Here is a 12,287-nt window from a genome sequence, read left to right on the forward strand (position 1 = left end):
AATAATGCATGAAAAACACAATTAGATATTAATAACCAATATAACAGAATTGCCACATGGCATTATCTAGAAGGTGGGTTAGTTAATACAGGTAGAAGGGTACTGTTGTAATTAGTTCTTATGGGTATATAATGAGTAATAGGGTTCTCATTTGAGTAAGAAAGCATTGTAAGAATTTCTGAAAGCGTTAATACATTTTCTCTTTCTTCCTCTCTATCTTTCCTCATCTTCTTCTTCGATTCTGGTATCCATTGTTGTTCATAGCTTCTCTGTGTTAATATGGTATCATCGCCGGTTTAGGCTCGTCGCCACTCTCGGTTCTGGTGAAGACTTTCGCTGATTTGGGTGCTATCTTGACGATTGGGTGCTCGAAGATTAGGTGTTTGGTGGTTATCTGGAACGGCGTTCTTAGGAGATTTGGTGGTGTGATTTTTAGCGAATCAGGTGCTTTTGTTTCTTTCTTGGCGCTGTGGTTCAATTTGTTGGAATTTGATTTAAGCGAAGATTTGGGGGTTTTTTTTTGTTTGGTAGAATCTTGTTGTGTTGATTTTTGCACTTATCATTCTGTGTGTATTGTTCCTTGGAGTATCATTCTCTAGGACTTGTCGATTTTAAAGAAGAAAGTGTCATTCTTTCTATGAATCTTGGAGTTTCAATCTCCTGTGCTATGTTTGTTCCTTGAAGTATCATTCTCTAGGACTTGTCGATTTAAAGAAGAAAGTGTCATTCTTTCTATGATTCTTGGAGTTTCAATCTCCTGATTTGGTGTCTTGAGTCGAAGTGTGCAATTTGGGTTATGATTTGGAGTGTCATTCTCCTTATTTGGGTATTGTTTTTGTGAATTTTCGAAGTCAGTTGTGTGTTCCTTGGTTGGTAATTTTTTTTTTTTTTGGTTTGCTCAGAATTGTGATTGATTGAATCTATTTCCAATGGCGTCTTCTTCATTCAAGATTGAGAATTTGTTGGGTATGCTGACTATAAAACTTCGAGATGATAATTTTGCTAAATGGGCCTTCCAGTTTCAGTCGGTTCTTAAAGAGTACAAATTGTTTGGTCATTTTGATGGTACGATTGGTTGTCCATCAAAGTATGCCGTGAGTTCAGAGACTGGTATTACAAGGGAGATTACCACAGAGTTTCTTGATTGGGAGTCTACTGATATGGCTCTTATTAGTCTGCTGCTTGCTACACTAACAGATGAGGCCATGAAGTATGTCTTAGGGTGCAGGACTGCTTTTGAAGCGTGGTCGAATCTTGTTGAAATATATGCGTCTGTTTCGAAGTCTAGAGTTAACCATTTGAAAACAGAGTTGCATAGGATTCAGAAGGGGCAGATAACATTGATAAATACTTGTTGCGTTTGAAGAATATCAGAGATCAGTTAATGGCTGCAGGAGAGACAGTTTCTGACAATGATATTATCATTGCTGGGCTGGCAGGTTTACCTAAGGAATATGGTGTTATTCGCACAATTATCTTGGCACGGGAATCTTCCATTACCTTAAGGGAATTTCGTGCCCAACTACTTGGCACTGAAAATGAGGTTGAAGGAGAAATGAATCTGCTGTCTCAGAATATGAATGCTCTTTTTGTTCAGGGTTCTCAGTCTGGTCAGAATACTAGTTTGGGATCTGTCATGTATGGAAATGGATCTTCGAGTGGTGCATCTTCATCAAATTCTCAAAACCATGCTCATATACCTGCTACTACATCAGGTACTATTGTTCAGCAACCACATGGTTCATTTAATAATGCTCATCAACATGGTGTGAAGTCCCATATGTTTGGTTCTAATACTTTTCCTCCAGGGCATCATGATCAATCTTATGGATATGGTTTTGTAGTTCCCTCTCATTCTGGTCAGCAGCATGGGTTCAGATCTCAGAACTATAATGGGGGTTACAGATATGGAAATGGTGGTCAATCTAGGAATAATAGCAACAACTATAGAACTGGTAAAAACTTCAGAGGACGCGGGTTTTATGGTGGAAATGGTCCTTACTCTTCAGGGACAAGACAAGGTCAGAATGTTACTGGGTCGTGGTCAGGCAATACTGAAGCTAGAACAAATGTTGTAGTTGAGTGTCAAATCTGTAATAAAAGAGGTCATACTGCAGTGAACTGTTTTCACATAAATACAAGCAATACACCAGCTGGGTTTATTGTGGAGTGTCAGATATGTGGAAAAAGAGGACATTCTGCTCTTGACTGTTTTCATAGAGCCAAATACACATATCAAGGTCAGCCACCTCCAGCCTCACTATCTGCCATGAATGCACAACAAACATTTCAGGCTCTTCCTCAGGATTTGTGGATTGTGGATTCAGGTGCTTCACACCACATGACTGCAGATATAAATGTTTTAAATCCAGTGGCTCCTTATCAAGGGTCTGATAATATAACCATTGGTAATGGTTCAAGTCTACCAATTAAACATATCGGTTCCACTGCAATTCATACTGCTTATTATTCTCTAGTTCTCAGTAAAGTTCTTCATGTTCCAAATATTGCCAGAAACCTTCTTTCAGTTAAACAATTGTGTGCAGATAATAATAGTTGGTTTATATGTGATGAATGTGAGTTCTTTGTGCAGGACAAGAAGACAAAAGAGGTGGTGTATCACGGAAAGAGTAAACCCGAAGAGTTATTTCAGATTCCAGTGGTTAAAGCTTCTAGAGGGCACAAGTTGTTACAAGCGATCCAGTGGCTTACTTAGGGAAAATGGTGAAATCAGATATTTGGCATCAAAGGTTGGGACACCCTGCACATGATACTATGGCTGCAATGTTAAGACAGTCTAAGGTTTTACACAAGTTAGATGCGACTTGTACTACTTGTATTTCTTGTATTAGGGGTAAAATGTCTAGGATACCTTTTCCTGTTAGACATGATAGTTGTTTGGCTCCTTTTGAGAAAGTTCACACAGATGTTTGGGGTCCAACACCTGTAAAATCTGTGGAAGGTTTTCGATACTATGTACTTTTCGTAGATGAATATACAAGATTTACTTGGATATTTCCCATGTGCAACAAGTCTGATGTGTATGCAATTTTTCTCGAGTTTTATGCTTTCATTCACACTCAGTTTGGGTTAACAATTAAAGGTTTGCAAACAGATGGTGGAGGTGAATACACTAGCAAGCGGTTTACATCCTTTTTTGCTGCAAAAGGCATTATGTAGTTTATTTCTTGCCCTTACACACCTCAACAGAATGGGATTTCTGAGAGGAAACATAGATATGTGGTGGACACTGCTCTCACTTTGTTAAATGCTTCTGGTTTAAGTAGTGAGTTTTGGTACTTTCCTTGTGCTCATGCAGTTTTTCTGATTAATAAAATGCCGTGTAAAACCTTATCATTTAGTTCTCCCTATCTGCTGCTATACAACAAAGTGCCTGAGGTACAGTCCTTAAGAATTTTTGGAACTGCTGTGTTTCCATGGATCAAGCCGTATAACAGTCATAAATTGCAGTTTAAGTCCAAAATGTGTATCTTCTTAGGCTATGCAATGGGGTATAAGGGAGTAATATGTTACGATCAACAGTATAAGAAATGCATTATATCACGACATGTTATTTTTGAAGAGTCAATATTTCCAGCAAGGTTGAGACCTTCTCACAGTGGTGTGGCATCCGCTGAGACAGTCAATCAAACTAGCTCTGTGATTATTCCATTTCCTATTCCCATGCGGTCTATAAGGGGTCAATCTGAGCAAGATGGGACATCGGTTTCTAACTCTGGTTCTCATGTATGCATTACTCCACAAAATCACATTTGTGAAAACTCATCAGCATCAACATCTAATGGTTCCTACTCTACAACAAGTGATACACCAACTCCACCTCCTTTGCTTCCTGTCCTCGATACTACTCAACTTCAGGTATTATTACCTTTGTCTGAGCACTCTTCTAGTACTGATTCACATGTATTACCTGTACAAGAACCATTTCATCCTCGGATTCAAACTAGATTACAAACAGGTGTTATTTCAAGAAAGAATTATGCAGCTCATTTGGCCACTTTCCCTGAGTTAAATTCATTACAAATACTGGAGTCTTGCTCGGATATGTCCTGCTCTGTGTCAATTACTAGTGCATGTCCTGGAGGGTTTTCATTTCTGGCCGATATCACAGAACCTGAAGAACCTAAAACTTTTAGGGCAGCATCGTGTAAATCTGAATGGCAACATGCTATGCAAGAAGAATATAATGCATTAAAGGCTCAAGGTACATGGGTTCTAGTTTCACCTCCATCTCACAGAACAATTGTAGGCAACAAATGGGTGTATAAAATAAAGAAAAATCCAGATGGAACAATATCAAGGTATAAAGCTCGTTAGTTGCTCAGGGGTACACTCAAGAACAAGGGCTGGATTACTCAGAGACTTTTAGTCATGTGGTCAGACACACTACTGTTCGATTAATTCTTGTTTTAGTTGCACAGTTTGGTTGGAATCTGCGACAACTAGACATTAAAAATGCCTTTTTGCACGGTGATCTCGAGGAAGAGGTCTACATGCAGCAACCTCAAGGATTTGTGGATCCTTCCTGTCCAAGTTATGTGTGTAAACTCATTAAATCTCTCTATGGCTTGAAACAAGCCCCGAGAGCCTGGAACTCGAAGTTTACGAGTTATCTTCCATCCCTTGGTTTCACAACTTCCTTATCTGATACAAGCTTATTTGTTAAAGTAGATAAAGGGGATATTGTTCTCTTATTACTCTATGTAGACGATATTATACTCACTGGTTCCAATCCTACAACAGTTCAAGCAGTGATCAGTGACCTTGCAGAAGTGTTTGATCTCAAGGACATGGGCAGATTATCTTATTTCTTGGGATTGCATATTCAGTATAAAGATGATGGATCACTGTTTATAAGCCAATCGAAATATGCTAAAGATCTCCTCAAGAAGGCAGCAATGGAGACATGTAAGCCTACATCAACACCATCTAAGCCCCATGCACAATTACTTGAACAAGAAGGTGCTCATCTCTCTGACCCAAGTCATTATCGAAGTTTGGTAGGGGCTCTCCAATATTTGACATTTACTCGGCCATATCTTGCTCAGGCTGTTAACATGGTATGTCAGTTTATGACTTCCCCGACTGATCTTCATATGCATCTTGTCAAACGCATCTTAAGGTACCTGAAATGAACACTTGAGTATGGTATGCATTACAAAAAGAGCTTGGATTTCAATTTGCTTGCCTATTCTGATTCAGACTGGGCAGCATATATAAATACCCGACGTTCTATAACTGGTTTTGTGATTTACTTGGGCGATAATCCCATTTCATGGCAGTCTAAGAAGCAATCCACAGTATCTCGCAGCTCTACTGAGGCTGAATACAAAGCTTTAGCACATTCTGCAGCAGATTTGTTTTGGATTCGATCTCTCCTCAAAGACATGCATCAGCGAATCTTGGTGCCTCAAGTACTTCACTGTGACAATCTGAGTGCTTTAGCTCTAAGCTCGAATCCTGTCTTTCACTCGAAGATCAAACATCTTGATACCGACTATCATTTTGTTCGTGAAAAGGTACAACGGGGTGATTTAATTGTCCAATATATACCTACTGAAGAATAGGTTGCAGATGTATTCACCAAAGGCCTGCATGGTCTTGTGTTTGTAAAGCACTGCATACACCTTGCTCTTGCTGTTTCAGGTCCAATTTTAGATCCGGTTTCAGGTGTTTAGCTGTTTCAAACTTCACTTGGCAGATCCATGTTCAGTTTGAGGGGGGAGTAATAACCAATATAACAGAATTGCCACATGGCATTATCTAGAAGATGTGTTAGTTAATACAGGTAGAAGGGTACTGTTGTAATTAGTTCTTATGGGTATATAAGGAGTAATAGGGTTCTCATTTGAGTAAGAAAGCATTGTAAGAATTTCTGAAAGCGTTAATACATTTTCTCTTTCTTCCTCTCTATCTTTCCTCATCTTCTTCTTCGATTCTGGTATCCATTGCTGTTCATAGCTTCTCTGTGTTAATAGATATAACACTTTGTCGAAACATTCAAAGGCTGTGAAAAAAAAAAATAGACTAATTATGTGAAATATAATGATCAACTTCATTACTCTCAAAAAGTACAAGAGCAACAAAGCGACGTTGACATGCCAAACTTCTCCAATAAGCCCATCTATACTCAAGTCTTCATCAGCAGGCAGTAAGGCAGAGGGTGAGATCTAAAATTATAGAAGTTCAATTCGAAGCCTAATTGGATTATAAATAACTGCTATTACATTGCTTAATAACAAGCACTATGGAAATGATTTTAGCAAGTGTTAGAGAAAATCAATTTTTTTGTGAGTTGTGTAAAACAAGCAGTATGTATCCCACAAAGAGAAAGGAAAACAAAACCGAATTATGGTCAATATCTTCAACCTTTGATTCAACATAGGCATGGATTTAAGAAACCTGCAAAATTTGATTCCACGGGATACCATTTCCAAGGATATATATATGTAGACATCGAAATTTCGGTGAAATAACTATCCACTAACGTATTAAAGTTTCGACGAACCAGGGCATATGTGGCATGTGCCACGTGTCTCACAAATTGTACACATGGCACGTGACTCAACAAAATCGAATGAGTCATCAAGAGGACGCATGCCACAAAGGGATTATTTGATGTTAATATAAATTAAACAAATTAATTAATTTAAATGAATTGATTTATTTGAGGTCACACTTGGCGCGATGGCAAGTGCCTTCGCCCATGAGCGGTAGGTCTCGGGTTCGAGACTTGGGAGCAGCCTCTCCATAAATGGGGGTAAGGCTAGCCGACATTCATCTATCCCAGACCCTGCGTAAAGCGGGAGCCTTGTGCACTGGGTGTGACGAAATGAAAAAAATGAATTGATTTATTTATTTTATATTTATTTAAATCAAATATTAATTGATGGAGTAAAGTCATAAATCATGAACTGACACACAAATCAAGTTCTGGTTCTTTCGTAGGCAAAACTTTGAGAGTCTATAAATAGAAGGCTCCAAGACAAAGAAAAGGGGTTCAAAAATTATTTCACGTCCAGATGCTGAAGCTTTGAAATTTTAAAGTTCTCAAGCATCCGCATTCCTAAACACTATCAAAAGAATACAGAAAGCCCTTTACGTTCTTCACCAAAACTCTTAAAGAATCATCAACCACCACCACACCAGTTCTTCCCTCGCTACAAGCCAAATCCTTGAGGCAATCGTTCATCCAAGATCAAGTCATCACAACCCTTGGATTAACAACCCCAGCATCACACATCTACACATTTCGGATATTGAATTAGAGGATCAAGTTGTAAAGAGATTGTAATCTAAATTACATTAATACAAATATTATTTGTACGCGTGTTATCTTGTCATTTATCGTAGGATTTTCGTGTTTACAATATACTTTGTTGCAACTTGCAGGAATTGGTAGTCTGTTTCTTTGCATCAAAAGTAACATCACCTCCCATTAGTTTTTTTTTAATATCGTAGTTTCTCCCAATATCTTATGTAATTGTTGAAAACGATTTACGATTGCTAATAGAATCATTATGCTTTCAATGCCGATTATATGTTTTTTTGCAAGAGACTTGGAGATACATAATTTATTCTTATTGTGCATGGGCAATAAAACCAATGCAGGGGGCTGGTGGAGCCGTCCTCACCTCTACTTTGACCTTTCTTGCCTGTTTCTTACCGAAGATGAAGGAGAGTTGTTGAGAAGAAAACATGCAAGTGTCAGGCATGACCCAAAATATGCTTTATTCATATAATTGAACACATTGGCTACACACAACTCATATATGGTACAAATTGTAAAATAATAGGATCGAAACCTAATGTCGTGACTCGTCAGACTGTTGAGCACAACGAGGTGTGAAAGATATGAGTCGAGAAGTGAGAATATGTTGGAATGAATACATTCTTATACAGATAGTCTTGAGGCGTGACAACAAACAACAAGTACTGTCGTTCTAACATTGATTTAAAAGAATGAACGAAATGAGAATCGTTAAGAGCTGCAAGTTGGTGTTATATAGCATAAATGAATATACGTCTTACATCAAAGTCTATGACAAGATATTCCAAATTAGGCGATCCCTTGAGCAACCCTGGCCACCAAGAACAGCAAACATAAAGACGCAGCTTCAGTTGGCTCAAATCAGCAAACGCATGCTGCTGACGAACCTTCATTAAAAACAAGAGTATTAATCAAAGAGAAACTCATGCACGCTTGGCCCAAATAGAAACCGGCTTCCTCTTGGCCCAATAGAAATCCCGTTATGTCCAACTGTCCAAATCCAAGGAGTTTTCATATGAGAATTGCTTTATACATGAGTTTCTTCTATTTATGCGTTCGAGTTCAAAATTATTCATTTTCTTAAATTCTATAATAATTTTGAATCCTCCCCTTCCCTTAATAATAATTAACAAGATCAATTGACACGAATTGGAGTTTAGGATGACTAACCAAAAATAAGAACCAAACTTATAGAGGTGTACTATCTACGCAGACCTATTTACTTCTTATACACTTCTTATGAATTTATGTTCTTTGATTTACATCAATTCATTCGATCCGAAAATTAAAAAAGTATGTGAAAAGTAAAAATGACTTATATTTATAATTGCATAGCCGTTGGGATCACTTGACCCAAAAACGAAAAAAAAAAATTGCTGTTGGGATCATGTTATCCCGGGTTAGAGCATCATGAAACGAATCCCAAACAGGCTGAATGATGACGCGCAACAAAACTATAGATACCCACCAGCTGCTTCTCACAAATGGCTTCTACACTCTTCTGCAGACCCAGAGCCCTTCGAACAATCTCCTCCTCCGCCACGTTACGACGCCGTCTTCCCCTGGTGGGAGCATTCTGCGTTGTCACCTTGGGCATCTCCAACCTCCTTCCCACTCTCCCCTTCTCCGCCTTCAGAACCGGCACTGCTCTCTCTCTCCCTTTTGCCCCTCTCTTGAGGTAAACACCGCCACCTTCTTCACCTTCGTTATCCGATTCCAAAAGGGGTTTTGTGTAATTTCATTGTTTACTGTGCTGTGGGTTTGTAGATCAAGGTTTGGCAGCCAATCAGCAGCCGTTCATTCTGTGAGGATGGAAGGGAGTAGCAGTGCCACTGTTCCAAGTATTGTTGTTTATGTGACTGTGCCCAGCAGAGAAGTAGGTTGGTATTTTATTGATAGAATGATTGAAGGGTTTTCTTCGTTTAGCATTTTTTTATTTGGGTTTGTTTTCTTTTTCGAAAAGTTGTACGATTTTTCATCATTGGGTGCTTGATAATTGAGAAACAAGATGAACGTATGCTTGAATTTTTGTGTGAAATGATGATGAGTTAAATGTAATGTGCATGGTAACTTGGTTTAAGGGTTGGAAGACTGTAGCTGAAACTACATTATGTATTTGATCTTTTATGACATACTATCTTTCTGCAGGAAAGAAGTTGGCTGAAAGCTTAGTCAGAGAACAACTTGCAGCCTGTGTTAACCTAGTGCCAGGTACATTACTTCATATTAATCCTTACATTATGCTTGGATATTGTTTTGTCTACTGCTTTTGCTGTCGACCAATTGAAGTCATCCGTATATATTCCAAAGAGCATGGGCTGTCAAGTTTACATTTGCTTGTTCTGACTGAACTCTTTTCTGGGAAAGCAAAATAATAACGGAAAGACTGAACACAAATTTTACAAGTTGATGCTTGAGTGTTTTTTATAAGCCTGAATGATCGTAATTTTCGGGTTAACGCCAACCATCTGACTTGGAGTTACCCCCAAGTTTTGGATCAGTTTGCAGCCTGTCAACAGAATAGAATAATTCAGCAGATAAGATTATTTGTCCCTTTGTAATGGAATTACATTAGTAAGAATATAGGCCAAACATCTTTTTTCTTGTACCATCTGCTAAAACATGGTTGTGGAATTTAGTTCGTACTGAGAGTTTATCAGCCCCCTTCCCCACCCACTTTTTTCTTCTCTTATATGTTTTTCTGTTACTGCTGATCAAGATTACAATGTGTGGACTTTTTAAGTATTTATTGCCTTGGTTAATCGCTTGGTATAGGAAGAACATTGATGTTTGTTGGGATTTCCCAAGCTCTGTACTTCTTAACATGCATGCTATCACTTGAACTGTTAATTTGGGTCTTTTAAAATAAATTTCTCATGTCGTCCCGTCTATTGATATTGCATTTTAATCTAGAATTGACAACCGAACTTAAGAATTTCCTCATTAACATTCTTGCATACTACTTGCATCAAGCCTTCAAGGTTGTATTTCTTGTCTGATTCATGTTGAATATTGTGAATGCAGGCATTGAGTCCGTCTATCAGTGGAAAGGAGAGGTACCGATCACATTTCCCAAGATAGCATGGATCATCGCATGATCATAGAGAAGGGTGCAGAGATACCCTTAATAACCCTTCCACTTTGTTTCATTGAAAATTGTATATTTTCACAAGTAAGCACGAGATCTGCAAAATATATGTGTTTTTATTTCACCCTTTCTTATTGGTGGATAGGTCCAGACAGATTCTGAAGAACTTCTTATAATCAAGACAAGGCAATCCCTTTTTGAAGGTCTGACAGCGCATGTCAAGGCAAACCATCCATACGAGTAAGCCCAAAGATTTTACTGAATAAATTTCATATAATTTCGTTGCAAGCTGAAAGTTCCAAATAAATAGAAGATTGTGGCAGCCACAAAAATACTCTACGTAACTGATTGACAAGATCATATGCCTAACCCCTCTCCAAGGATTACTGCCGCAAATTCCACCTAATATTTCAGCATTCCATAATCCCTTCTACCAGGACTGACTTCTCTTTTCTTGTTTTCACTTTTATCAGTGTTCCAGAAGTTATCGCCTTACCCATCAACGCAGGCAGTCTCCCGTACTTAGAATGGATCAAAAACAGCACAAGGGACTGACTCAAAGCACGTTCGAGTGTTTGAAGTGGGCAAGCAGATGTCTCTATTGTGTTTGATTATGTGCAGGTATGTGTGCAAGCATCGCAAATAAAACAAGCTGTATATCAGCTTCCTGGTGTTACAGTTGTAATCGAGAATCACTATCGCTGCCGGGTTTCCTGTTGGTCAGTTTCTAAGATAATATGTGGACTTTATAGTTAAATAACTTAAGTTTACCTCTACATGGCATTGTGTTTTTCCTCTTGGTTTTTCTTGGTGTCCATTTCTTCCAGCATGCAATTCTCAAGGTGTTCTGATGTGAGTAAAATATTCCACTATCATGTTTAGCTTTGGAAACAAGAGTCGAGCGGCCTGATCCAAGTCAAAAGGTTTTAGAGATCGATTTTTGAGATGGGGGTACGATGCATGTTTTGTGACATGGAATTGGTGACTGATAAAAGGGAGTGAAAATGAAAACGAAACCTGAAATTGTTTTTAGAGAAATTTTTCATAACTGTTTTTTTTTTTTTTGGTCCAAAAACTGTTTTCATCTTTGTGAAAACCAAAAATTGAAAGCAATTACCAACTTACCAAACAAATTATTTGTGAAAACCTAAAACGAAATGGTTATCAAATCATCCTCTTAAAATTCTGTCTTAGTTCAAGCTTGGTAACTGTTTTGAAAAGAAAAAAAAATTGATTACTTAGAGCATCCTCTTTAGTAAAAAAAAATTGGCTAACAGTTAATTTTGTTAAAAAAAAAAAACAATTTTGTCGTACCTAAATTGCAACAATTAGTGAACTATAGCAATTTAAACTAGGACAATTATAACTACTTTTTTTTTTTTTTTTTTTTTTTTTAAGGGACAATTGGTGACAAACCACATGGGTTAGGAAGACTCACAAAGACATTTTAGTCTTTCCTTTACCACAAGTTTGGCTTTCACACCAACAACGGATTTTGGACTCGAAACCTCTAGTTTTTAGTTTTAAGGAAGCTTTGTAATCCGTCCTTTACTACTGGGTTACCAGCTAATGGTTACAATTATAACTACTTGAATTATAGCGAAGTTTCGGCCCATATTTCTTAATCCATGTAACGCGGTATCAAAGTATCCGATGATCTAACAAAGTATCCGATTAATCCAATGAAAATAATTTTTTTTCTAACATGTCATCCTTGATTATCTCATCCATAATCCAAATTCAGATCTAACAAAGCATCTGATGAATGGTTTCTGTAAAGAGAAGAGAGAGGAGGAGGCGAAGGAAAATTTCCATGAAAACGACGAGTTTCAGCATAAAGTCCGATACGGTTGGTTACAACTTACACTGCTTTGGTTAATTGCTGCTGAGTCTGTAGAGTTGCTCAAG

The 12,287-nt window shown here is 38.0% G+C and overlaps 2 protein-coding genes across 2 annotated transcripts; both read left to right on the forward strand.

Moving 5' to 3' along the window:
* The first annotated feature begins 929 nt into the window (after window positions 1-929).
* Window positions 930-1,364, forward strand: LOC126603028 (uncharacterized). The gene has a single exon (XM_050269796.1). It carries the CDS (start codon window positions 930-932, stop codon window positions 1,362-1,364), a length of 435 nt encoding a protein of 144 aa, XP_050125753.1.
* Window positions 1,365-8,759: 7,395 nt separating this feature from the next.
* On the forward strand, window positions 8,760-11,155 carry LOC126606037 (protein CutA, chloroplastic-like). The gene is made up of 6 exons (XM_050273504.1): window positions 8,760-8,969; window positions 9,059-9,171; window positions 9,440-9,502; window positions 10,316-10,347; window positions 10,525-10,619; window positions 10,853-11,155. Exons 1-6 carry the CDS (start codon window positions 8,776-8,778, stop codon window positions 10,932-10,934), a joined length of 579 nt encoding a protein of 192 aa, XP_050129461.1. The 5' UTR covers window positions 8,760-8,775; the 3' UTR covers window positions 10,935-11,155.
* Window positions 11,156-12,287: the final 1,132 nt, after the last annotated feature.

This window comes from Malus sylvestris, chromosome 15, assembly GCF_916048215.2.
Source record: "Malus sylvestris chromosome 15, drMalSylv7.2, whole genome shotgun sequence".
Lineage (NCBI taxonomy): Eukaryota > Viridiplantae > Streptophyta > Magnoliopsida > Rosales > Rosaceae > Malus > Malus sylvestris.

Bases quoted from the DNA above. Each gene is read 5' to 3' on its own strand.
- LOC126603028 (XM_050269796.1), top strand. From the start codon at position 930: ATGGCGTCTTCTTCATTCAAGATTGAGAATTTGTTGGGTATGCTGACT.
- LOC126606037 (XM_050273504.1), top strand. From the start codon at position 8,776: ATGGCTTCTACACTCTTCTGCAGACCCAGAGCCCTTCGAACAATCTCC. The intron at 8,970-9,058 runs GTAAACACCGCC...GTGGGTTTGTAG, and splicing joins CCTTTTGCCCCTCTCTTGAG to ATCAAGGTTTGGCAGCCAAT. The intron at 10,620-10,852 runs GTAAGCCCAAAG...CACTTTTATCAG, and splicing joins AAGGCAAACCATCCATACGA to TGTTCCAGAAGTTATCGCCT.